The following is a 27,497-nucleotide window of genomic DNA, read 5'->3' on the forward strand; positions in this document are numbered from 1 at the left end:
AGGAATTCCAAACCTGACCAAGGCAACTATGAAAATATTTTCAGTGTGTGAAAAATATTCAAATGGTTCTACTTTCTACAAACATTCTCATTTAAATATGTGCACCCAATGTTCAGATAGGGCAATAAAAGCATTCACAAATTCTTACACAATAAACTGGCAGGTTTTATTCACAAGAATGTTCTGGAATATCTTTTGCTGGTTTTCCTCCCATGCTACATGTTTAATGCATTCCCCATCCACAAACTGTATAATAAGTAAGTTGAATATAAACAGTGTTCACAATACATAAGAGTGAAAGTGAGAAAGAGTAAGCAGCAGTACTCTTTTGCAAGAGCTCTGAAGAACATGTCAGTATGATCCTAACAGGCATCTGGAATAAAAATGCTTCGTTGTCTGTGTACATATGTAAATTCAGCAATATCTATCCTTTCAGACAGAAAATATATGCAGGCCTCCCTACAAAGGAGAGTATAATTTCACAGTATAAGTTTCCACATAGTGCTCTGAAAATAGACTAACTTGGGAAACAGCAAGAATATCACTCCATCAAGAACACACTTAACTAATCATACGGTTTTATTACCAAACTAACCTGTTGTTACATAAAAGCATCAATTTTCCTCCAAAAGCAACCTTTATTTTGCATCTGAATTGCCAGCCACGATGTTACTGCATCTCAACACATGTATTTGCCATTACTGCAGTGAACCACACACATCTTCAAGACAGCCAGTAGGAGTAGAGGCAGAGGAAAGAAGAAAGTACAAGAGCAAATATTCACCAAGATCGCTATCATCATGATCAGAGAGCAGGACACTACACAGCCTGTAAGATCATCTGTTTCTAGGACTCACTGCACAAGCATTACTTTTCTCTACCACTTCTAAATAAGTAGCCTAGTTAGGATGTCCATCTAATGTACCACATTCTTGTATTAAGAGAAGGCCTGCTAAAGGAGAAATGTTGAGGAAAATGTAAAGGTAGTTATATAGGAGGAAGGGTTTCAGGGTAAATCTACCTGAAGTAACCTTTCTAGACATCATCTTTGCATTTTTCTGCGGCTTCATGCATTACTAATCAGTGGCCCACTACAAACTTCAGCACCAATTGAAAAGCCTGGCAGGGTATTTGGCTTTCAATTCTTCTACTCAGTTTATTCCCAACACAAGTATATTCATCAGGCTTAAAAACAACTCTTGAACAAGGGCAGCCACTCAGCAATGAAATGTAAATTACTGACATGTGCTAAAACCTGCATTTGCCACTGCTAATGAGCACATTAAAGGAAAAAAGCTCACTAGATATTACTGCAACCTTTTCACTTAACCCTGTGTGTACTGAAAGCCATAATTGAGTATCAATTAAAGAACCCATCTCTAAACAGTAAGACACTGTTCAGCAGGTATATGCTTCCTACACAGTTCTGATACAAAAATCAGGATGATGGACAAATGTGTGCTCACTGATAACAGCCTTATTTTTAATCTTCCATTAAACTTTTCAAGATATCAGTAAAAAAAAAAAAAACACAAACATGACAACATACATGAATTTCCAGGTTTACACCATTAGCTGTGTCAGATCTTAGGTGATCAAATAAAACAGGATTAGCTGCCAATAAGCCCCAAGGCTAGGAAGTCAACTTGTAGCAACTTCTCCCTACCTATTATGCTCACAGGGAGGTAAAGACCCTGAAAATAATCTTCTCCGAACAGCAATGGCCTGCAGAGTCACAGAAAACAACACCTTTGCCTCCACAGCATCTAATAGTGATGCACTCCATAGTGCAATAAAAGCCCCACCAACTGTACAATCACTCCAATCAATCACAAGTTTTAAAGCTTTTAAAAATTTATACTATCAATGTTGCAAGAAACTTAACTGTAAACTTATATGCTGGAGAAGGGGAAGACAGTTTTTGCTGGAAAACCTCACCCATACAAAGGGGATCTTCATATTTTGTGGATGAAATAAATTATTTAAAAATTGTTTGGTTAATCAAGTTCTTCAAATGCTTTACTAAATAACATTTTTGATAAGGATACATCATAAACAGATGGCGCTCAGAACTGACTTTCAAAAGCTAAATTAGGTACCTGAATCAGCCTAAATTAAGTACCTAAATCCCTCTCAATAACGTTTCTGTCAAATACTAGTTCAGCTATATATAAGTTAAAAGTTTATCAACTTCAGTTGCCTTTTATTTTCTCACACCTGTTAACCCCAGTCCTGAACTATCATCCCTTTGAATCTGCCTTCATTCTGAGTAAGGCAGAAACTTGTAAACTTGTTTCTACTAGAATCAGCTGTACCAGCCTGAAGACCTTAATAGGTAAATTAGGAGCAGGGAATATATGATTTGTTTAAACAAAGATAACTTTAACAGGACGGGTTTACGAAGTGACTAGGTGTCACTGTCATCCCAGCACATCCAAGGAAGGCAATAACCCCTCATAAGGACAGGCAGTAACAAGCCACTGGGAGCAGCAATCTCCTGGTCACAGTCAGCACAGCAGCCTCACCCCAGCTTAGTAACCTGATCCTCAGGAGCCGAACATGACTTGGCCTTCAAGGAGCAAAAAGCACTTGCTAGGTTCTACAGAAAATGCATCACCTAACTTTAGGATCACTTTTACACTTGTGTTAATTCAAAACTCCATTGCTGAAAACATTCCAACTGCTACTTTTTTAGCAACTTTTTGCAATTTTCGCAACTTTCCCCATAACTCTAGCAGGAATTCAGTATATACAGAATAGTTCAGTAGATGCAGTACTTTAAACCACCAATGCTATTGATCACTTTCTTTCAGTCTGAAATAGAAATTAATGAAGTATGCTGCAAAAATAGACAAAGCTTATTTGTAAGCAAACCTTCAAATAGAATTAAAGTGAAAAGGCAGATACATTCATAAGAATGAGCAGGAAGTATTTTAAAGACATTTTAAAGAATTTCAGGGAATTATTTAAAATATTTGCAAAATGAAAAAATGTACCACTAAACACAATATAGTGGCTGCAAGAAATCTTTAAATTAAATTCTTACTTTTACTTGAGGGTCATGGTTCCTGTTGCATTCAATAAAAGCCTTCATTGACAAAATCTGACAAACCAGGTAAGCTACTATTAAGTAGTGCTTATGTTGATATGTTCATAGATCTTTTTTGTTTGAGTAACTCTTCTATGAAGAAAGGCTGAGGGAAGGCTAAAGGGGAGCTCATTGTCATATACAAATGCCTAAAGGGAAAGTGCCAACAGGACAGAGCCAGGCTCTGCTTAGAGGTGCCCAGTGACAGGAACAGAGGCAAGAAGCACAAGCTAAAACACTGGCAGTTCCCTCTGACTATCTGGAAATGGTTTTTTTGACAGTGAGGGTGGCCAAACACTGGCACAGGTTGCCCAGAGAAATTGCGGAGTTTCCATCCTTGGAGAGTCAAAGCCCACCAGACATGGTCCTTTCAACCAGCTTTGAGTACCCCTATTTGAGCAGAGGGGTTGAATCAGCTGATCCCCAGAGGTACCTTCCAATTTCAACCATTCTGTGAAATAAAGACTGTATTTGATAGCTAAAGTAGAAACCAGGTCCAACCGAATTATGCATTCTACAACCATACAATAAAAATTTGCAACCAGGTGGAAGATATTGTAACAATCTAAAGGATAGTAACTGAATGGCTTAGAAGTTAAAGCACCATTAAATAAGCACCATTAAGGCCTGAAAAACCTTATTTAACCCTGACATGCCTGAATACAGTGTCTTAATTCACTTTCAGTAACCAGCTGTATCTGGCATATTAGCAGTGATTCCCTCAACACACTGAGGTAACTGGAGCTGTTCTCATACCACAGGGAACAATCACTCCAGAGAGGTTACATGACAGCCTCCTGCCCAGGAAGCAACATTGAGACAAGGGAATCCACAAGGGAATCCTATAGTATACTAAAAAAACAAGTAGGTTAAGTCTCATTGCTGTATAATATAAATTCTTATGTTTATAAAACTAAATTCTAATGATTCAACATGATGCTAAGCCCTAATTGTAAGAAAATATTTCCTAAAATAAGATTACAATCAAAATACGTAACATGAAAACAAAGCCCCCCCCCAGAAAAAATTCTGCCCAGTCCAGGATAATAGGTCATCTTTAGAAATATGTTAACCAAAAATCTTTCAGCTAGCATCCATTTCCACAGCTTGTGTAGAAATCACTCAAATTTCAGAATCCATTAAAATTGAAATCAGAAAGAGCTAACCAATTGTCAATAGGGTGTTAATTGGGAATGAAGACTCAGCAGGGCACTGTCATTTTTTAGTCACTAAACCAAAAGAAGACACAATTACATTCTATCACTTATCACAACAATCACAGAAGACTGAGGCAGGAAGGGGACCACTGGAGGTCTTCTAGTGCAACCTCCTTGCTCAAGAAGGGACCCCAAGAGCACATTACTCAGGGTTACTTTGTCTTTGAATACCTCCAGGAAATGAGCCTCCACTTCTCTCAGCAACCTACACCAGCGCTCAATCACCCTGACATAAAGACCATCTTCCTCACAGTCATGTAAAACTTCCTATCCATCAATTTCTGCCTATTTCCTCTCTTCCTACTTCTTGTACCAAAAGCCTGGCTCTATCCTCTTGGCATCCTCTCTTCAGATACTTACAGACATTGATAAGGACCCCTCTCACGCATCTCTTCCCAAGGCTGAACAGGTCCAGCACCCAGAGAAACGCTCCAGTCCCTCGATGATCTTTGTTGCCCTCCACTGGACCCACTCCAGCAATTCCTGTCTGGTACTGAGGAACCCAGAACTGGACCCAGCACCCCAGATGTGACCTCACCAGGGCTGAGCAGATGAGCAGGATCACCTCCCTCGACCTGCTGTTGATGCTCTTCCCTGTTGCACACCAGAATACCATGGACCTTCTTGGCCACAAGGGCACTGCTGGCTCACAGACAGCTTGCTGTCCACCAGGACCTCCAGGTTCTCCTTCTCAGAGCTGCTTTTCAGCAGGTCAACCCAACCTAAACAGGCTTCAAGAATTAAATAAAAAAACTTCCTCAAAGCAATCACCACCTAGCCTTGGGATGAAAGAGACACAGCATATTCATATCCCTCCTCATGTAACACACCACTGTCAATAAGAAAAACCCTTGTGTACAAAAATACAGCATGTTGTAAGACTACATCTTGGCTCATAAAGCATGTACATAGTAGATTAATTTGGTCCTGTTGCAATTAGCTTTCAGCTACGGTAGAGAACAGAATAGTCATATTGTGATAGGGACAATGATTTCACTGCACACATTATTGCTTCAATGTATTTCAACTTCAGCATTAAAAGTGTCCAAAGAAATACCTTTACTAAGTTACATTCATCTTTAAAGCCAGAATTAATTTTCTTGATGTGCATATTTTATGAAGAATATATATATATGAACTCTAAGTACTCAATCTATAATGTAGATCTACTGAACACAGATCATCAATCACTGTAAAATACATAATTTCATAAAATGCAGGCACAAAACAAAAGCGATTATTAAGGAAACATTGCTGAATTCAAAGCTGAAGTTTCATTTGCCTTGCCACAAAAGTAAATTAGAATCCACAGAGCAAAAGAAGTTCTTATTTCAAAGACAAAACTCTTAATTATTCATGTTAAATCCAACTCCACTATTACTAATGGGACACTTAAAACTGATTTTAGGAACAGGGAAAGACATAACATTCGCAAGGTTACCACACAAGCTCACATCAGTTATACAGAATAGGATAAAATAACCAATCACCATAGATCAGTATGGACAGAATTTACCATAACCAGACTAGACTGTCCGCACAATTGCAAATCAATAGTAAATAGGAAGAAAGTGAAAGGAAATATTACCTGTGTAAGAGAATTACACAGAATTTCATTTACATGTCTTCTATTATTGCAATGAGGAAAAACACAAGTACACACAATTAATATAATTGCAATTCTGGAAACAGAGGAATACATTTTCATTTTCATAACCAGACACAGCAATGGGGAAAAAAGAGGACAGAACAAAATATTTCTGAAGAAACAGGAAGGATTCCTTTAAGTCTGGAAGTACTATTGCAGCAACACTGCACATGAAGATATAATGAACTTTTACAAATCAGGATCCCATATATCCATTCACCTGTAGATCCATACACCCTAATAAGCATGTCAAAGCACTGCTGTTGAAAGGCATCTCATGAGAAACATTAAATTACTTACGATAGCCCATATAGGCCAAAATATCCCTAACAGCTTCTTCAACCACATGCACAGCATTAAATTGTTCCTCCAGAAACTATCCAAGCCCACATTTCATCCATCACGAGTCTCACGTCACCAGGCACTACTACACAAATCTAGAGGTTTTGTGCTTGCATTTTCCCTAAGGACAGTTGCACATGTTAAAGGCTTAGTTTGAAAACTAAGCCACTTGAAGAAAAGACACAGCTTTAAAAAACACAAGTTAAAAATAAAGGCTTACTCTAAGTGAAAAAAAAATACAAATAGGTCAAGACTGCCATGTCATAGGAAGTTGCCTAATCACAAAGACCATCAAGAGAAAAAAACTTAAGAAGTTTAGGCAAAAGAATAAAAAGGGAAGAGAGTACTTTTGTCAAATTACATGGATCTTTGACAAAACACTACCCTGCATCTTTAAATACGTGCATGTATGTTAAACACGTGTATACCTACAAGACCTGTAGATATGCATCCCGAGACTTAAGTTTAGGCATACACCTACTCTTGAAAGAAATGCTCTAGCTAGATACAGCAGTTCTCAAGATAGTTATTTGAAGTCTGCAACAAGGTAGAACTGGCATCAGTTTGGTCTCTTGCACAGCAATCTTAAACAGGACACTGATGACATAACATAAGCCATCAAAGGCTCTTAGCAAAGGTATTTGAAGTTTTCTACAGTAAAGAAGTAATACAGCCTTCCTACTTCCACACTAGTAAATGCCAAGCAGACAGCTCAGATGGCTCAATTACATTTTTCTAGTCAATATGGACTAGTAATGTCTGACAAACACCTGTCCATAATTCAACACGCACACTATTTGCCTCTCCCATGGATTTCACCCAACCTGATACAGTAGACTTAGATTCTTTTTTGATGAAAAAAAGTTTGCTCAGAATTAAATACAAGAATACAACACTCCAAAGCACTCTGCCTCTGAACATAAGCATCAAAATTATAGGTTCACAAGCAGAGCTCTTCTGGGCAGCAAAGAGGTAACCTGTTCACTTAGGCCAGTACACTGCCCAACCTTTATTACCCTGCAGAGACAAAACCTCCGTTCTCCAACAAAGAACCTTAAGCTACCTCAGGCAGTGGTAACAAACACACTGCTGGCTTTGGTAGACAATGAAATTCTGTAATAGTGTACAAAACACACATTAAAAGCTCTGTCTTCCCCACTCCTTGAAGCATACAATCTCTGCCATAAGCAGCTTCCTGATATCAAGCTTCCTTTGAAGCTTTTTCTTGATCACCTTTTCACAATTTGGGAAGTACAAATGCTAATCAGCCACAAGAGTTGTCAGGTAAAAAGTTAATGCATGTGAGAACAACATAAGAATCATACCAAATGTTTCTCAAAAATGTAACATGCACTGGAATCACAATAGAGGAACTTCACAATTTGCTTACAAGTAACAAAGCCATGCACAACAATGGTAAAGAAACACTCCTGCCAGTAAGAGTTTACATTTTAAATGGTGAGAATCCCATAAATAGCTGTGCATAGGTCCATAGATCCACCTGCACAAAGCTCTTCACAGATCAGACATGTGTCCCCTTACAGAAGGTGACACAAATTGCTCTTTGATTTACCTTTTCCTTCTCAAACTTAGCAGCAGCCATTTACAAACATGTGATCAACCATTTCCATATACATTGTTTGCCCATTTATTTCAGACAATACATTGTTGGGATTTTTAATTCCACCAAGAATGTTAATCTAGCTTCAAAGGTAAGGAGAAATAGCACTGGCTGCTTTGTTCTCCCTAAGTCATGTCAAATAGTAGTTGCTAAAAAGGCACAAAAGATGTGTACAGCCAGTTTTCACTGGGAACTCCAAAAAGATTCATATCTCATTCCAAAATTGAATGCTTTTTTCTCACCATGTTTATGGCTGCTATCCCAAGGAGTGGATTTTGGCAGGAGGTAGTGGCTGGCTATTTTTGCATCAAGAAACAGAGCATGAGAATATTATTATGGCTGCATTCAGAAAAGAATACTCCAGATAAAGGTTGCATTTGTAACTTTACCTGCTATCATTTTGAGACAATTTTATGCACATAATAAATCATTCTCTTGGAGGAAATATACCAGAATCCACAACCTTTTATGGAAGCACGAAGTTTATCACATACATACAAGACACCAAACTGATATTTTTTCATACTAGGCTTACAAAATAATAATTTAGCTGATTTTTGTTTGTTTTGTTTTAACAGTAGTATCCCAAGGGACTTTCATGACAATCAGTAAGGAGGAAGTTCATTTGTGTTTCTGAAATTCAAAAGAAAACTGATCCATTATGACTAACTGCAACGCAGAGTCACCATGCACAAGTTTATAATCATCCCCAGGAAGCAGGAAAGGAACATAACGTCAGCTGCAAGAGTAAGACTCCTACTTGCTGCTAACATCAGCTAGACAAGAAGCTACACTGACTCTGGAATAATGACTGTACAACCCAATCACGCACTTGCTTTCTTCTCACTCTTTTCTCACCAAGACAAAAAAAAAAAAAAATATATATATATATATATAAAAAGAGTCACTGGGAGCATGGGCCGATCCTCTCAAAGTATACAGCAGCAAGTTAGGAGACCTGACTCAATGCTCCCAATCCTCTCACCAGAACAGCTACTTTGGAGGTTTGCAAGCAAGGACAGAAAAACGGCAATTTCAGAAAAGTAAATCTTTCAATTACAGGTCAACCAAAATGCTCATCTTCGTCTCAGGTCTTTCTCCTTCCCAAATCCCAAAGACCTGCTTTAGGTAACAGAGGTGACAGAGCTTCTCAGAAAATGTCTACACTAATTTTAAGACATGGAGAACATTAAGTAAGCTAACCTAAACACGGGGGTCACTAGCAAACTCTTCCAAAGGAGGAAAGGAACACACTGATCTTGCAATTCTGCATAGCATCTGGCAAAGGATACTAGCAATTAATTTTTTTTAATGCAGCAATAGCTTTTAACTTCACCTTAATATTTATGACAATACTGAATATTATGCAATTATCCCTTGAAGGAGGGAAATTACTTACATGAAAATAGATTTACATGCATAAACTAAAAGTACCAACTTATTTACTAATTCTAAGGAAATACATTCACTTGCATATACCCATATTTTGATATTCTACATAATAATGTTATCAGCATTATCATAAATTCATTAAAAGATTCTGTGTTAAAATACCAATCTTTAAGAAATTTACCTTAATATTTATAAAATCTTTGACAGACTCACTCAGTATAAATGCCATGGATCTCTTTTCTATCAGCCAACAACAGCAACCAGAGTAGATACACAAAGACAGGACCAAATGCACCAATTTGTTTACTGAATCACAATGAACAACATACCAGATATTCACCTACTGATTGTTTTTGGAAATTTTGTTTTGGAAATGAAGGATCATTTATTTGTGTCTCCCTTGCCCATTTTAAGAAAGAACAAAATTAAGTTTCTAAAGAAGAAAAAAATACAGACCAGCAATTTTCAATACTCCAAGTATCTATCAAATTCTTCAAAAGTACTGTCTACAACTGTATTCTACTCCATGAGTAATTCAGACAATAATGAACAAAAATACCTGCTTTTGTTCAAATCACACACAGTGGGATTACATGTGAACTGACCCTCCTTTCGTTAACTGAAGACAAAACTCTGCTTTGAGCTCGTTACTGCTCTTACAGATAGGCTGGCAAGTTCAGAAAGTTTAGTGTCCTTCTCAGTTTCCCCATTTAAGAAGTTTGCTTTAAAAGTACAGATGCCTACCAGGAAATAAGCCTAAGTTTCTTAAGTTCCATCACTACTTTCCTTGTAAAAGAACAAAATAGTGTACATACAAAGAAAGCAGAAGAAAAACGTCTTCAGCAACTTCATAACAGTTTAACAACATAACAGTTACAGCAATAAAGAAAAGAAACAGCAGGCAAGTTTTCCTCCTAACTGTATTAATCAGAATGTCTTGCAAAAATATAAGCAGCCCTAGTGATAAAAAGATAGATCATTTCACCAGTTCTCACTAGGGGTTTGAACTTCTAGAGCCACTGACATCAAGGGAATCATGATTATGTCTTAATTAAGACTTTAAATAGTGCATTTCAGAAAGCAAAATCACATTACCTTGTTTTATTATATTTTTAGAGAACTGAACACACCGGGTTTCTGAAACATAATTAAAGCTATTTTGAGACTGCAGCACCAACCAAAAACTCAAACACCATATTATTTCAGGAAATTGTTCAGAAATTTTCTAGGATCTGAGAGAATAGGTGAGAAATAGGAGGGTGGAGAGGATCTACAGGAATGCTTGTATTTCCTCCATTTATGCTTAATCCTGACAAAAAATTGTTCCAGACTGTCACATAACCAATATTGCAACTAACATTACCACACCACTTACATTTTATTGTAAATAACAACCATACCACTAAAGAATGTATCTGGTTCAGAGTAATAACTACCAAATTTTCACGTTCAGCCACAAAACAAAGCAAAATAGCTTAAGTGAGCACTTCAATTTCATTAAATTTGTTACTAAAAAAACAGGAACTGCCAACTAAAGCCAATTATCCTGTTGGTCTAATCCACTGAGAACAGAGTTTGTTATAAATTAAGCCAGGAATCTTCCCTGTAAAAAGAACGTCCAGTACATGAAGCAGAACAGTGATAAAAGCAAGCTGCTAAACTGCATGAAAATAACATGTAAGAGATTACCCCAGATTTGGTAAATCCTGGCAAACAGCTAGTGTTTAGAATTCTTTTCAACTTTAACACACCAGCACCCAGCAGGGTGTACTCAGCATCCTACAGAACCTGCACTTGTTTTTGTCTAGGGCCTTTAAAAAAAAATCCCAGCAACTGTGAAGTATGAAATTTTTAGATTTCATTCTCAAATAGTTTCCTTAATGAGCAGGTGGCATTCTCTAACACCATATAATCAACTAAGTAGTAAGGGTCTGTATTACAACTAGAACTCAAGCCTAGAGGAACATAGTCAAGAAATGTATATGGAATATCTGTTCCACAAACGCTAAGGACAAAAGAACTATTTATTTTAAAATCACATTCCTCATCTAAGTTTTTCATCCTGAATCAAAAATATGTAAATCAGTCTCAAAAGCAGAAAAATTTATCTTGCTGCCTGCAAAACAAGGTATTTCTTCAGCTACATGGTTCATTTACTCCATAGCAAAGTAGGTAGCTGCAATGGCTTTTTACTTTGAACTTCAATGTAGAATATTCTGAGCAAAATCAGTAGACAGTAACACATGATCTGCAGTGACTACACATACAGCATCCACCAAGGACTTGTTCAAACACTGTGAATGTAACTTCCTCTCCCGGCACCGCTCACACTTACAAGCAGCAGCATGAAAGCTTTTGGAAAAAAATAAAGTCAGACCATGTTTCAGTTTGCAATATACAAAAACCTTACTGAAGTAAAGAGGTTTTGAACAATAATTTTAATAATTTTTTTTTGGAAGTGAAAACAGCACCCTCTTGACTCTTTGGTCCTTTCAGAGAATGCAGCTCCACGATATATCACCAGCAGAGAAGCCAGTTTTTTTAACAGCTTTCTATTCCCATCCCAAAGTGCAGTTCAGCACCTTCTCAGGGCTGCTGATACAGCTGTTCACCAGCTGCACTAGGAATCACCAAAAGGATCACTTAAAACCAGATACTTCTAACCTAGATCATTTCAGTGACCCAGTTTTGCAGAGCAGCCCCATAAACAGTCCAGGCATAAGTGAAAATCCTGAAAGGTTTTAACATCCTGGGTAAAGTTCTTACAAACAGGTTTTTCCCAAAAGAAAACTCAGGCTGCAATTACATCCTCAAAATGCAAGAAATCCACATGTACACAAAGCATACCAAAATCCCCTATGTTAAAGCATCTTTTAGATTTGCCTTGGGTTGGTAGCTTGATTCCTCAGACACCTTGAAACAATTAATGTGCCACCTAGTGCATCAGTCACAGCCAAGCAAATAAAAATAACTTACCAAACGCCTAGCAAATTCTTTATTTTCTGAAAGAAATCCATATCCTGGGTGTACCTTGGAAGACAAAAAAAATTCAAGCTGATTGAGTTCTGACTGAGAAACCAGACACCAAAATTGCCAGCATGTTTTCAGCTACTGGGGATGGTGAAGTAGATCACTAAGCATTTAAAGAGATTGAGTAGCATAAGAAGCTCTTAACAGACTGATTTTTCTGTCCTAAGTCAAGCTGTTGAGCTACCGTTTCTGAATCTCCTTATTTAACTAGGGAGAACAGGGCTGCCTGCAGAACAAATGGGACATTCCCTTTGGTGATTTGCCTTTTGTTCTTTTTTAGCTCCATTGCAGATTTCCCCAAATACACTCCTCAGTAGCCATTACTAAGTACTCCATATCCCAAAATATTTCCAGCACTAACCACAACAGTGGTACATAGGTCCACAGTCATAAGCACCCCACCTCTAGTGACCCTGGTTAGAGAACACAATATATTCTCATCATTGGTCTAAGTCAAGCATCCTGTGTGCCTCATTTACTACTCACACCCCAATATACATCCAGCTTCACTACTTGAGAGGAACAAAGTTTTCATTTTATTTTTTTAAAGTCACATAAGAGTCATGATCTAATCTACTCTGACAGACATAAGCCATTTTTTTATTCTTTTAAATAAAAAGAATATTTTCTTTTTAAAAGACCTCTTTTAAAGAGCCAATAACTGGGTTTCATATTCAGAAACTCAGAGGGAAGAAAATACTGGTTTTCTTCATAATAAAGTTTCTGACCCCTAACGACACTGTACCAAAACATCATCTTTGAAAGAAATCACAGCACTGATCCAACTGTTCAAGGGTAGTTGGTGTTGCTGATACATGTACATCAAATTTTATTTTATTAAATCATCTGTGTACAGTAGTTTAGAATAATACATTTATTTCAGTGACAGAACAAAGAACATTAGGAATGTGAACATGACCACATTAGTTTTTCCTACTGATTCCTGTTAAGCTTTGAATCTCTGGCCAAATTGGAGGGGAAAAAAGGCAGATTTGCCCACATTTACACAAATAAGCTAATGTGCATTTTGTAAACATTCTGAAACAAAAGCAATTATGGGATGCACCACTTGCCTTCCTGCAAGTAACATTTATACAATATAGAAAGTTATTCAAATGAACTTTAAGCAAAAGCCTTTCTGGACAGACTTTGTAAAACGTTCAGAAAAGCCATTATGGCATATAAAGGGTTAGCACTCAAAACTAATTGGGATTTTTTTTTTTCCCTCAGCAAATTTGGAAATGAACTGAAGCTGCTCCCTGGTGTGAAAGCTGAATCCAGCAGCCACCTGCAGGATCAGCGACCAGTGCTGCCAGATGCTACAAAGCCTTTGATTTCCAGTAGCGATTTCAGACACATTTAACTCATGTGACATGAACTAACTGGAATAGCATATTCAATCACTTCCCCCACACACACACCTTTTTAAAAAAAAAAAAAATGCAAAAATGCAAACTCTGGCTTTTCTGCTTCCTATATATGAAACAGCTGCAGCAGATAGACACATTCAGACTCACAGCTTGGGCCCCCGTTTTCCTAATGACTTCCATGATGGCATCCATGTTGAGGTAGCTTTTGCTGGTGGGAGCTGGGCCAACACAGACAGCTTCATCCGCCATCTTCACATGAACCTGAAAAGGCAATATTCTGCATTAACAGATGCTCCCAGCACAAATAATTAACATCACCCAGTTACATGCACACAAATCTGATTGTGTCAAAGATCATTTACATACCATAACCACTCTAAAATACACACTGAAATTACCAACACTGGCATACAAGTACTTGCACAATAAATCTCATTTCATTTAACTCTGAGCTTAAGTCACTGTCAAATTTTTTTATTGTTCTAATACATTATTTTGAATTTGATTAAATAAAATCAAGACAAACATAATTTCAGCTTCCTATACTGATCATCTATATGTAAATTTAGACTAAAAACTACTTTGTTACTTGTAACCAGGGTAGTCTAATATCTTAATACTTAATAACAAACATTCATGACCAGTTCTAAGCAGGCTCCCCAGGAAGTTGGGGATAATTAGAGTGAATTGAATGAAGGGATGCAATGAGTGTCCCTGCACAGCATCAGGTCAGCACCATGCACAAATTAAAGCCTATGACTAAAGAGTTCAATATCACTACACGTGAACCAGAAAATCTTGAGAATTATTTAAGCAGGCTCATGTTTGATTTCTAATCCACTGTATCCTCATTTATATGCATTTGCAAAATATTTTTTAGTCAAACAAAAAGCTGGCAAACATCTCCAACATTTTAGCAAGAACACTAAAATTGCTAGGTTTTAAGTTAGAAGTCTTCTTACATCTCACATGAATGCTTATCTTTAAGTTTAAAAAGTTTAATTAGATTGGTCTTTAATATGTTTTCAGGGGTCAGAATACTTTTCTTTGAAGATACACATAACCATGAAACCAAACAACCAGTTTTTCCTCATTCTGCTTTTTTAAAAGCTCTCTTTCAACATGTATTTAAGAAAGAATGCCATTGCTTAAACTGTCAAAGATTGTTAGCTGTCAGGAAGACTTGTTTAGAATGACAATTTGTCATTTCCAGTGCTTATCGATTTTTATAACGATTTGATATCATCTTCAGCATTTGAAATTGAGAATCTATTGTCTAAAAATGGTGTTCTTTTAGAAAATTAGTATTAACATTTGAGAAATATAAGACACTGAGATAAGTTCATCTGGTCAAAGCATGGTGCAAATAACACCAAGCTTATGGTTTTGATCCCTGTATGGGACGTTCACTTAAGAGCTGGACTCTATAATCCTTGTGGGTCCCTTCCAACTCAGAATATTCTGTGATTCTGCATAATATTTATGGTTTATTAATAGGATACTTTGTTCCTTGTGGAAAGGAATTTTATTTGCAAATAGTATGAAGGCTGTCAAGCGTGTCAAATTAGAAGTTACGTAGTCTGAATACACTATTGGCTCATTCAGAAGAAACAAGGCCAAAAAAAACCAAAAAACATCTACAAACACTGACAAGCAGCAGTCAGACAACATTTTGAACAATACAATAAGCAATAAGTAGTAGGTAAATATAACAAACATGTATGACAAGGAAGAAAGTCACTTACTAAGCATTTTAATTTTTTCTTCAGTTTTATTGACCTTTTCTCAACTTGGCAAAAGTTAATCTTGCCAACAAGAAGCATATTGATTTGCCATCTAATTCCATGTTTCCTTCTGAAGTCATCTGTAAACAGCTTCTGAATTTGCTATATCCTCAAGTACATGAGAGTTCACATAACCTCCTGGAATCACCACACATTTCACATTTCAACTATTGCTTCTATAAAGTCACAACTGTTTTATCACTACAGCATTGGTCTCACAATATTAACAGAGCAAAACCAAAGAAGAAATCTTAGAGCAGTAGCACAGACAATCATGCATCAGGTTTTAGTGCTTTCTAGTACTTACACCCTAGCAACTAAGTAATCTATTTTGATCAAATGCTATCAAGATCAGCCTGTCCCATCCTTCCTGCAGCACTAAACTGAAGAAACAGTATGTGCTCCTTTATCTTCATGATCAGTTTTTATGCTTAAACTTGTTCTGAATCCCAATGTGGTTGACATTTCTAAATGAAGTCATTCAAGCTTAAGCTTAATTAAGAATGTGTGTTTTATAAAGCCAAAAGCTTCCTTATAGAAAAGGACTAAATATCATTAGCTATTTCTATGTATCAAGATGAAAACTCCACACCCACTCACTGAGATACCAATACTGTCCCACTAGAACCAAAAGCAGCCATAGAACATATTGCAAAACAATTGACTTTATACATACAAACAGTCTTGTGCACTTTACCTCAATATTCCCTCACTCCTTTCTGAAATGTTTCATTGCTATTCAACTCCCTGGAGTTTCAGCTCTTCCTTTCCCACATTACCCTGTAACCTGGTAAATCCATTTCTCCTTGTTCACCTTACTGCAAGTTACTGGTGCCTTCTCTAGTTCAGTGCCAGTGCAGCCTTGAATACACCCTAATACACCTCACAAAGGTATGACAACAGCAAATCAGTAACCATATGATATTCATGTTACCTGGTACACTTCATCAGAGTACCAGGCAAATCTCTCACAAAAATAGGTCTTCATTCCACTTCCACTAGTGCAAAACCTCTAGATTTTCAGAATCCAGTGAAAGCTGTTCCATCTAGGGGGCTTCCCATATCCCCTTTTATTATGACTTCATATGTACTTTTATTATGAGTAAACCAGCACACATATAAACTGGAAATCTGCTTTTTTGTAATTCATAATGACAATTCCCCTTAGCATTTAGATTTCTTTGACAATGCCCTGTGGTTCATGAAGAACACCCATAATATTGTAACACAAATACATCATAGATTTTTTTAGTACAGTACAAATCTAATTAATAGCAAGCATTGTAACAAAAGCCATAGTTTTGAGTCTACATGGCAACTGAAACTTTCAGCTTATTACCAAGTGCTGCCTACTTCACACAGTAATTCACTAAACCTTTACCTCTACAGTATCTAACTTATAATGCAGTAGTTCTAGACAGTCCAAAGAATGCAGCAACTCCCCTTCCTCAAGAACCACAGATTTAAAATATACTGATTTTCAAATTCAAGGATTGCTTAAGTACTTGACATAAATCACACAACCTGATGTATTCAAAACCTGTCCCTTAGCAGCTAAAACCTCAGAGGTGTAATTTCTCTGTTTTCTGTTTTAGTTCACAAAAAAAAAACCCAGTGTCAACAAAAACAAAGAAGCAAGTCCCAGGAGGTACTTGAAAAAATGTGATTCCTTCATAAATATCTGAATTGACCCTGCAATCTCAAGCATGAATGGCTAACAACAAAGGCTGGAAAACAGTTGAAACTAAGAGCTTAATGGTTTATACTGCAGATTTTAATCATATTGGGCTACCTGAGCCTCAAGAGAGAAGCTTCAAGCAGCCACCATGGGCTTGTCATATCAGAGAATACAAACGAGAAATCACAGAGACATCTTGTGTGTAAAAGCAGTTTAATTTCTGTAGAAGTTTTATACTTTAAGTAGTCTGTTTCATGAAGGCCGATCATATTTCAAAAGCAGCAAAATCAAAACCTACTGAATCTTCATTTTATAGAACTTCAACCTAATTAAAAAAACAGAGACTTAATTTAGTCACCTTTGGAAATATAAACCAATCACCAATCAAACCAATCAAAGAGCCAACCAGCTCATCACAGACTCTTATCTATGAGAAATAAGCTACAATAATAAAACTTTGGATTTAACAAGGAGTCCTAGCAGAACAACGTTAGAATGAATACTATTAAATGGTGCAGCCGGTTTTGGATTAAGATACAAAATCAGCTGGAAATAATCTGAAGTACAACAACTATTTTATGACAAGTCTTCCTGAAAACACAAACAGACACAAGAACCAGCTCAAGTCCAACAAGCTGATTCCTTCAGAGGCAAACTGCACAGAAGTGGCCACTGGTTACAAAACTAGTTTAGATCCAGGAGCCACCTTTACAGCAAGGCATCTAAATCAGCAAAGCCTCCAGATCTTTACACAGGAACAGCTTGATGTTTCTTCACCACTTCTCCAGTAAAAAGGCAAGTAAAGCAAGGAGTCCACTGCGGATGACTTGCCAGTCATTTTTGGCCTGGACTAGTTTCAAGCACCATGCCAGGCTGCAGCAGCTCTCAGGGTGCAGAGTGCAGCAAGAAGTGGTAACAGTAGCAGCAACTGGGTTTGGAGATCCTTCTACATTATGTTTCAGTATTTCAGGAGGATTTATAAACCAGGTTTGGTGCCAGGGCCTGGCATCATACTCCAGAAGACAAGTATGTCCATAACCCAAAGTTCTGGATAGGAACACCACAAAAACAGTCAATATCTGCCTTGTAGATACCCCAATTTAGAAGGGCTGCACTGAGTCAAAGCTAGTACATACCCAAATTACCTAGATTATGTTAGCTCTCCTTTATCCTGGAGAGTGATACATGTTCATTTAACAGTAGCATGCTCTCTTGCATAGCCATATTCTGAATTTACTGAATTAACCTCATAATTAAATCTGTATCTCAATCATCATTTCAATAAATCAAAATTAATAACCTGCTACCTAAAATATACATAGGTCTCCTAGGGGTGCTCTGTTTAACACAGCAGTATCAAGGTAACCTTCTTAAGGGCCACTCAGCTGCTGCAGATCACTAGTTGAAAACTACATTATAAACAAATTTCATTTAAATATGCATATCTTAACATTTAAACATAGGAAAGTTCTCGGTATGAATATACAATGTATTCAAAATCATTTGAAGGCAAAGAACTAAACCACTAACTTTCAGTGCACATGCAGTCTATAAAACAATCAAAGACACCAAGAAAATTTACAGATCCCTAGCATTATAATTATTCAGCAGTTCAAGTTTGTTCCCTTCTTATGGATCTGATTCATGACAAAAAGTGCTTTTCTCCCCAGTTTGTTTCACAATCAATCATTCTCATTTACTAACTCCAAAAAGTAAAGGCTGACTTTCTCAATAAAGAAAAATATATCTACATGCATTTCCTAATAAGAGTGTTTAGTATCATCTGCATAGTTTCTACAGATGATTTTATATACTTCATCAGTTTCTGAGGCTTATCATGTGACAGATGTAATTTACTTCAGTGTAAATGTCTAATTAACACATACGCGCACACACACCCTTTTTCCTCCATCTCTGAGGAGGTAAACGTCTGGGATTCCCCAGTGTCTCAGTTTTTCAGAGTAGGTCAACTTACACATCTCCAGGTCTCAACACAAGTTGATATTCATACAGCAGAGACAGTTATACTGAGTATGCAGGCTGCTTTTTCCCCTAATTCTTCTGTGCTGTTTCAAATTTATACTATAAGGAAACTGTTATATCTACATACATAGTGCTAATCAAACCTAAGAAGCAATTAAAACAACCTCAGTGAAGAGAACACTTTTGTTTGGTACACTAGATAAGATTGAGCATTGTTTAGACAAAGAAATCTAATCAAACAAGTCATTCTCCTTTTATAGCTCAAATCAATATTACACATTGGAACAACATCCGTTGGTGTAAGTGGATTCACTTAATTGGCCCAAACTGCATAATACCGCTCAGCAAGACAAATCACAATTAGCTCAACCCATAAAATAGGGCTAATGAGTAAATCCTTTGTAAGGTAGCTAAAAAAAAAACCAACCACCTCAAATCTTGCCAGCACCATTGCAAAAAGAGACAGACAAAACAGAACAAAAACCCTGTGACACTGAACAGTCTTGAGTTTAAAAAAAAAAAAATCAAACAGATGCAAAAAAGGTTCAAATTCACTACTTTGCCAAAACCACATCTTTCATCTGAACTAAATGTCTTTAGCAGCTTGACATTAAAATACACACACCAGTAATACAGTAAGTATTAGCAGTGTGCAGTATTCATACAGCCTTTTAAGTAGTATCTGCAAAGAAATACTGTCACACCATTACAGCATTTAATCCTAAAACAAAATAATGGAGACATGTCTAAAGCACACAAAAAACGAAACTGTGAAATTCGTAAATAGCATAACTCTCCTGTATTTCCCATATTTAATTTTATTCAGCATTCTAAAAACCTAAATAAAAGTTCATGCAAATAAACAGGTCAACCTGCAGAGTCAACATAAATAGATTTCTCTGCATGACTATTTTAAACTATTTAAATTTGATGGCCCACGAATAGTTATACAAGAACTCTGTAAAACAATTCTTCAGTGGTCTTCAAACGTATTTTGGTGAAGGGCATTTACTTACATTCCCCTCCAAGTCTACAATGACCCTCAAAACAGCCCATCCATTAGCATCCACAGGATTAGATCCCTGGTTCATGGACACCAGCTCAGAAAAATAAATTTCAAAAAATAACACCCTTTCCTTTACTTCCCAGTCTTGCCCTTCAAGTTTGCCAACTAGTCAAAAAATGAAGACAGTAAATAACCTCAGTAACCAAGGGCCTCAAAAATCCAGTTTTCAGCTAAAGTTAAAATTAATAGATCCAGGCTGAACTGAACAATCACTAAAAGACAAACACCATGAATCAGGCAAGGAAGACTGCATTTTTAACCAACACCAAGAGAAAGCACATTTCAACACATATCAAGATTTTCATCTGTTTGCATTCTAGCTTATACACATGAATTTATCTTTTTACCCTTAAAAAAAACAAAGTAAATCCCCATTCTCTCTTCCACGGATGAAGCTCTGGAATGTTGTTTGCTGCTAAAAAGACACACAATTTTACTTCATCATGAAGAAGAAAGGACTACCGTATTGTACCTAGAGGCCTGATCACTCTTTGAAAACGAGACAATGCTAAAGTTGTCTCAGAGCAATACTCTCCAACTGTGTTCTGCTTATGGGGCAAGCAAGGAAACGCCTCCTGAGTCCTGAAGACATTACAGATAAGACTCTAGAGATGAGTTTCAGAATGGCCTTGGCTCCTAAAAGCCTTTTCCTATATGCTTATTCTTTGACAGATAGCTTCAGTGAAGCACCTCCTAGAACAATGGTGAGAAAGAAGGCTTCTCCATCAGAATTATACTGCAAGTGCTTGTGTTGGACTCTCCAATGAGTACACAACTATTCATTCTGCTAAATTTTCAGTAGCAAATTTGTATCACAACCTCCAACATGTTTTACTCAATACCAACCAGTAACAATCAGTCTTTCTTAGGTAAACTTAACTGAAAAAGTAGGTCACTAATCTACCTTTTGATGAACTGAACCATTAACAGAGGTAGAACAATCAGGAGCGGAAAACCAGAATGTCCCAATCTTTAACTCCAAGCCATTGCACCAGCAGCAAAATACATTAACCATCTTCAGGGAAAAGCATTTCCCTTGCCTCCTTCCACCGGTATTTCCCTTGGTGGAAGAGCTACCAAGTTACCTTGCTCAAGTGAAAATTCGAGGCAGCACAGCCACTCAACACAACCTTTGCTGATGTCTGGGGTGTTGTGAAGAAAGTCTGCAAGCTTACAAATGCACTCTCATGTCTGCAGACTATTTTTACTTTGGAATTATCTAGAGCAAGTTCCAGGACAAACAGGAGATTTTTAGTTCAGAGTATACACTAACCATTTGCGAAGCAACAAGTGTAGTTACCAAAGAAAGAGTCTCCATCTGTTGCAGGAGTTGAGCAATTCATCATATTTATTTAGAGCAGTCCACAATGCTCTGCAAAGATGCTCAAGTTTCATCTTTGCAGTGTATGTGATTCTGCACTTTAAGTGTTTTAGAAAAGGAATTAAGTTTTTTGTGATGTTAACAAAATAGTGATGCCCTACAGTGTTCTTAGTAGCCTCCCTGCATTTCAAACACATCTGCACCCACATGTCAGCCTTTCCCTAATGGAATCTCAGCTTCTAAGCACATTAGCAAAGCAATAGGACAGATCTTTCTCATGCTGTTTCTTCTTCCTGCCTCTCCCAAAAACAAGCTCACCAAGGAATGCATTTGATGCATGCTTCTTTGTTTTGCTTTCTAAGGGGGTTAAGACACATAGGAGATGGGAAAACTGGTAGTTAAGCAGGTCTAGGAAACAGGATCCCATGGTAGGAAGGGCAGTCAACTACATAATTTCATATAGTAGAAGTTTAGTTCTTAATTAAGCTAGATATTCCAAAAGACACTTGGGATTCAGAAGTAGATTAAACTCAGCCCCAGTACAATGCAACACAGTCTTCACTGGGTACAGGCTCCCATCCTGCATTTTCAGCTCCAATCTGGACAGAGCTCCCCTTTCAGACAGATCAACACAGTACACAGCCATTCAGATGTCTACAGATGGACGATGGACTGCAGAAGTTACTTCCATCATGAAAGATCAGTGATTCCTAAAACCAGTTCTAGTGTTGAGAGAACAGCTCACAACAACAACAAGGTGAATTCACAGCTACCTGGCATTTCAACTACACAACAGGATTTAACAGAAAGGTGAAAAGGGAAATGTCAACATCAACTAAATGCAACATATAATGGATCAGTAGTTGGAAGGTTTACGTTTTTTAAAAAAAAAAATCACAAACACAAGATGCAGACTTACAGTGAGTTATGTCCTTCCCAGAGCAGACTAACTTCAGGCTCAAAATGAGCCACACATTGAGACTTAGATTAAGTTTCACAGTGAGCCTCACTTAAGACATATACAAAATGCCACTCAAAGGATGATCCCACCCCTAAACCCTGCTCTACACTCAGCTCCAGCAATTACAGTGCTGCTGAGACAGATCAATGGACTGAACAGATACAGTGGAAAATAATTTCAGGGGAGGGGAAATTAACCTTCTGTCAAATCAGCAAGTTAAACCATCTCCCAGCCACATGACCACTAGATCCCACACAGTGAATGAAAGAGGGGCCAGGAGAGCCCAAGCACTCTCTTCACAAGTAGTTTAGACTTAGAGGAATTTAGACATAATATGAAGCATGTTCTACAATGTCAAATAATCCAAAGAAAATACCAGACAAAAACAGTTTGTGAGTAAATGCAGAATATCTTAAGGCTGACAAAGTTCCAGAGCAGACTTCCTAAAGCACAGGCTTTCCTCATATCTATGCAATACACATATGCCAACAGAACATATGTAACAGATGTACATGCATGTGTATGTACATACATACGCACATCCCTTAACCACTTCTAGGGGGTCAGTGAGAGGGGATTTTCCACTAAGGCTAAGTACTAAATTATTAGATTAAATTAACAAAAATTATATCATAAAATCTCAACGTTACCATCATAGCCAGCATAATCTCAGGCTTTTATGAGGAATTAAATACTTAAAAATGCCTTACAAAATAGTCATACTTAATATCATGTTATTACAAGACATTTACAAAATAGAGTATTTTTCCTTCAAAATCCCAGTAATGTGAATGTTCAGATTTCTTAAAGATTCTTCTTTGCTTAAATAAAATTGTTAATTTTCTAAGAAAATTGCTTCTCTGCCAGAGTATAACTATTCATTATAGCACAACTTCAGAGAAGATAGTCCTCTACATAAAGTCCATCCTAAGGTTTCCACCCTCAAAGGTCTTCTTTTGAAAGACAAGACAGCTTTGAGATTTCAAGACAGATTTCAAGTTGAAATCTATAAAAACATCGCAGTAGAGAAACAGCATGAAGCACTTCTGAAAATGACTGCACAGACAAGCAGCCAGCTCACCAAATCTCTAAGAACTGTGTATGGTCTAACAAATAGACAGGAATAGACAAGGAAACCTGCACTGTCTAAATGTAATTTTCACACAGTTACTAGCAACACTGGACAATTCAGAGTTGCAGATGCCAGACTTTATGTGGTCCCATCCTTTTCCAAACCATCTGACAAAAATATTTTCAGCAACTTTTTTTTCCTTACAGCCCTCAGAGTTCTGCCATAGCTACAACTCCAACTGTAAAAATTTTATTTTAGCATGACTCTAGAAAAAATCTTTATTTGCTTGAATATATTTATACTTTATTAAGTATTTTCCCTAACAACATTTCTACCTCCTAAGTTATTTCCTATGATACACACTTTCCCAACTTATGTTAACTCAAATCTTGAGTGGAATCTTAATCTCCATTGCATCCCATTAATCTTAGACAGTATTATTTCAGCACATCAAGCAGATTTAGCCTAAAAACAGTGTGTGTATTGAGGAAACGGGCCTTGATATATAAAAGAGCATTATTTTCAGGACACTAGAAAGTTCTCCCCACCCAAGCACAGACCTTGTTCCAATGAATGATAGCAAAGTGCTCCCTCACCACCTAGTTCCCACCCTTCTATGATAAACTGGGATTCTCTCTTGAGGCAAGAATTTCAGAAGTACTAAGACAAATGCTCCAGATCTTCACCTTTGAAGTAGAAGTAAAAACTAGACAAAATGAGAAGTATCACTATCAGAATAGCCCAATTACAGTATCATATATGCATGTAGCCTACACATGCAAATTCTATTAACACATATTAGATCTTCAATATAGCATACTTGGTCAATGCTAAATATATTTCATATGGTAAAAGAGATAATTACATGCTATACAGGCAATACCTGCACAACACCAAAGGAAAGAAAACCTATTTCTGCAAGGTGACAACTGCTTCCATTTAAGATGCAGAAACTTTTGCATTCCTCACAACATAGAGATAATATTCACAGGTTTAATAAATTAACCCAACCTTACACATAGTTTTATAAGCAATTGGAGTAAACACCTACATAAACAAATTCCTATTTCAAAAACAGACTGGAATTTTAAAAAAATCTTTCCAGGTTACATGGAATCTACATTGCACAGCAACACACCCTCTTAAAGAATGGTTCCTTCTAAATCCTCTTTCCTGTTAGCATTTAGGTTTGGTCTTCCCCCGCCAACCTGCTAAATAAAGTCGTATTTCCTGCTGACAGCAAATGATTGGTTTACCTTTAACTCCGGGGGGTTTAACTATCCATCCTTTAAGAAGCTTTGACAGTTTAACCTGCTGAGCTCACAGCACCCAAGGGAGGGTCTTACTTGCAGTTTTACTTCTGCTGCTGCTGACCGCTAATACTGACTCCACAGATAATGGATTTCAATAACAACCTCCTACAGGTTAACACTTTGGGTAGTAGCCATGATACTGCTTTAATTAAGCTAATACATGAAGGTTACAGTTTGGTAGAAACTTGTATTAAATTTGGCAATGCTTACAATAGCAGGAAAAGTGCACATGTTCACCTGCCTAGTAGCTCTGGGATAAATTTGCCTATCGATACAATTCAGTTGGCTTAACTTTAAAGTAAACTCTATTTATTAATTCCATTTCCTTTAAACATGATTTTTTTCAGCATAACTGATAATTTCATGATGGATAGGAAACAGATGCCTCTAACCATGCTGAGCTCAGAATGTATCTACCTGGCATATAAATAGTCCATGCATTACAGTTGAAGGGTGCTGTGTTTGGTTTTTTTACTTTCCAAGGTTTGGAGCATCCTGATAATGAAAAATACTAGCATTTCTATTTCCATGGAGCTAAGCTGCTAACAATAAATTTTATATTTTAGCAAGGTATTAATTATGTAAAAGCTTAAAGATGCTAAAAACATCTAGTCAAAAGTGGGAAATAATTCACATTTACTGAAAACAAGCATTTGGCAAAATACAAAAGCTTGCAGATTGGAGTGTTTAAATACATTCTGCAGGCCAAGCAACCACTTACTCTTTTTCAACACAGCACTTAAAAGCACACATTCAGTTCAAGAACAGAGAGAGGAAAGAGGATCTTGGTTTAAAAATCGGGTATTAACTTTACCTGCAAAAATATTGATTTGTTGGATAACATTTTATTTTTTGTTAAAGTACACAATCTGACAGACACTCTACAGAGTAATAATGAAGCAGCATGGGAGCCATTTAATATATTTCTTGATTAACTCATTGCCTGTCCAGTTCTCATTCAGACATGTGCTCACATGTCATAATCGTCATAACTCCCATCATCCCTACAGTTAACACACAAGCTCCTTGATTAGTGCACAACTCCCAGACGAGCCATTGCTAATGCTAAATAATTCCCTCCAGCCTCCTGCGACTATACCGCAGGCTCTCCAATTAAATATAATGTCTCTGATGAGCCATATTAATACGGACAAATTCCTGCCAGAGATTCCAGCCCACTCACACCAAAGAAGCAACTGAAATAAAAAGAAAAAAGCTATGTACATAAAAATTAGCCAAAAGAATAATTTTGCCATGAGGTTTTAATTACAAAACTTTGCTGTCACAAGCATGTTATTCTTGGTGGTATCTGGGAAACTGGCATATTAATACAAGTTTACTGATAAACGGCAATGAGTAAATTACCATTTCAATAATTGAAAAGCAAGCATGTAAAACAGATAGCTTTTCAATCAGTTAATTACAATTAGCAATATCTAATCACATGTGATAAAATTAACTCAGATCACTTGCTGCTGGTATAGCAATTACATTCAGCCAGGCTTGCGCAGTAAGCATTATCTGAAATACTGGCACAGTATTTCACACACCAACACAAAGTTTTTTCAGGTTATAAAAATATTTCACTAATGACACAGCCATAAAATTTTCAAAACTTGTACCAAGAAACTACCATGACTGTTAAAAGCCTGTTGCAGTAGCACAGATTATGTAATGAAGTCCAAATTTTTAAAGACATTTACAGATACCATGCAACAGTACAATGTTTTAATAATGTAACAGATAAAACAGATCCAGTCATGGGTCAAATATTAAAAAAGATAAATTATGGTAATCTCCCCACTTTAAAATGGGTAGAGTCACTGGAAAATCTAACCTTTCCAGTGTACACCAAAATTCCTTAACATTTAATTCATAATTGCTGCCATTAGATGGAAATCGATTATTTATTTTATGAAAATCATAAGGAGTTCCCAGTCCTTACAGGAGAGAGACTAATGTCCTTAACCCTAGTGCTGACCCTCTCACTAGAAGAGATATCAACAAAGGACATGTAAATAGACTGTTGCAGAAGTATCCTTTAGTAGTTTAAAAATATTGCTTGCAACTGCACAAATTGTAAGATATTCAAATAACCCCCATGAAATTTTGATAAGCTCTTCCCCAAGGTCCTTGCACCTTCATCCTTACACTAATGCACTTCATCTTCATTTACCTGATCATTAGTTTCCAGTTTGTTCAGCTGGAAACCAACACACACTAATTACTTTGACATCAGAAAGTCCTATCTGTCTTCACCACCTCCCCAGACAGCAGGGAGAAATTATCAAGGGTAGGCATGATAATATCCTGATAAATGATGATTCACATCACCTCACTGTCAATCATCTAGAAGTGCTCACGCAAGATACCACTCAATCTCATTACTGAATCCTAGGGCTAAGAGTACAATACACACCAGGAGTCATATTTCAAACAGCAGGCCACCTGGATAAGATGCAGCTCTCGGAGATTTTCATGAATTTTGTTGGCTTTTTGTTTTAACACGGTAAATGTCAAATATTCATCTATTTTACCATGTGTATATAGGCTGGCAGAAAAGGACATGCTGAAAGCAAGGCAGTTCATCTCAAGGGTTTGAGTGAGGGGA

The 27,497-nt window shown here is 37.0% G+C and overlaps 1 protein-coding gene across 8 annotated transcripts in view; it reads right to left on the minus strand.

The window, feature by feature from the left end:
• PCCA (propionyl-CoA carboxylase subunit alpha) overlaps positions 1–27,497 on the minus strand; it is a 300,758-nt gene that overhangs the window by 219,927 nt on the left and 53,334 nt on the right. For all 8 annotated transcript variants that reach the window (XM_086880805.1, XM_086880804.1, XM_086880807.1 and 5 more), the window contains exons 5-6: positions 13,856–13,969; positions 12,285–12,338 (exon numbers count right to left, since the gene is read on the minus strand). In XM_086880805.1, the coding sequence (XP_086736931.1) occupies positions 12,285–12,338; positions 13,856–13,969 (168 nt within the window). The remainder of the gene's footprint in view (positions 1–12,284; positions 12,339–13,855; positions 13,970–27,497) is intronic.

Source organism: Cyanistes caeruleus, chromosome 3 (assembly GCF_971803275.1).
Source record: "Cyanistes caeruleus chromosome 3, bCyaCae1.hap1.1, whole genome shotgun sequence".
Taxonomy (NCBI): domain Eukaryota; kingdom Metazoa; phylum Chordata; class Aves; order Passeriformes; family Paridae; genus Cyanistes; species Cyanistes caeruleus.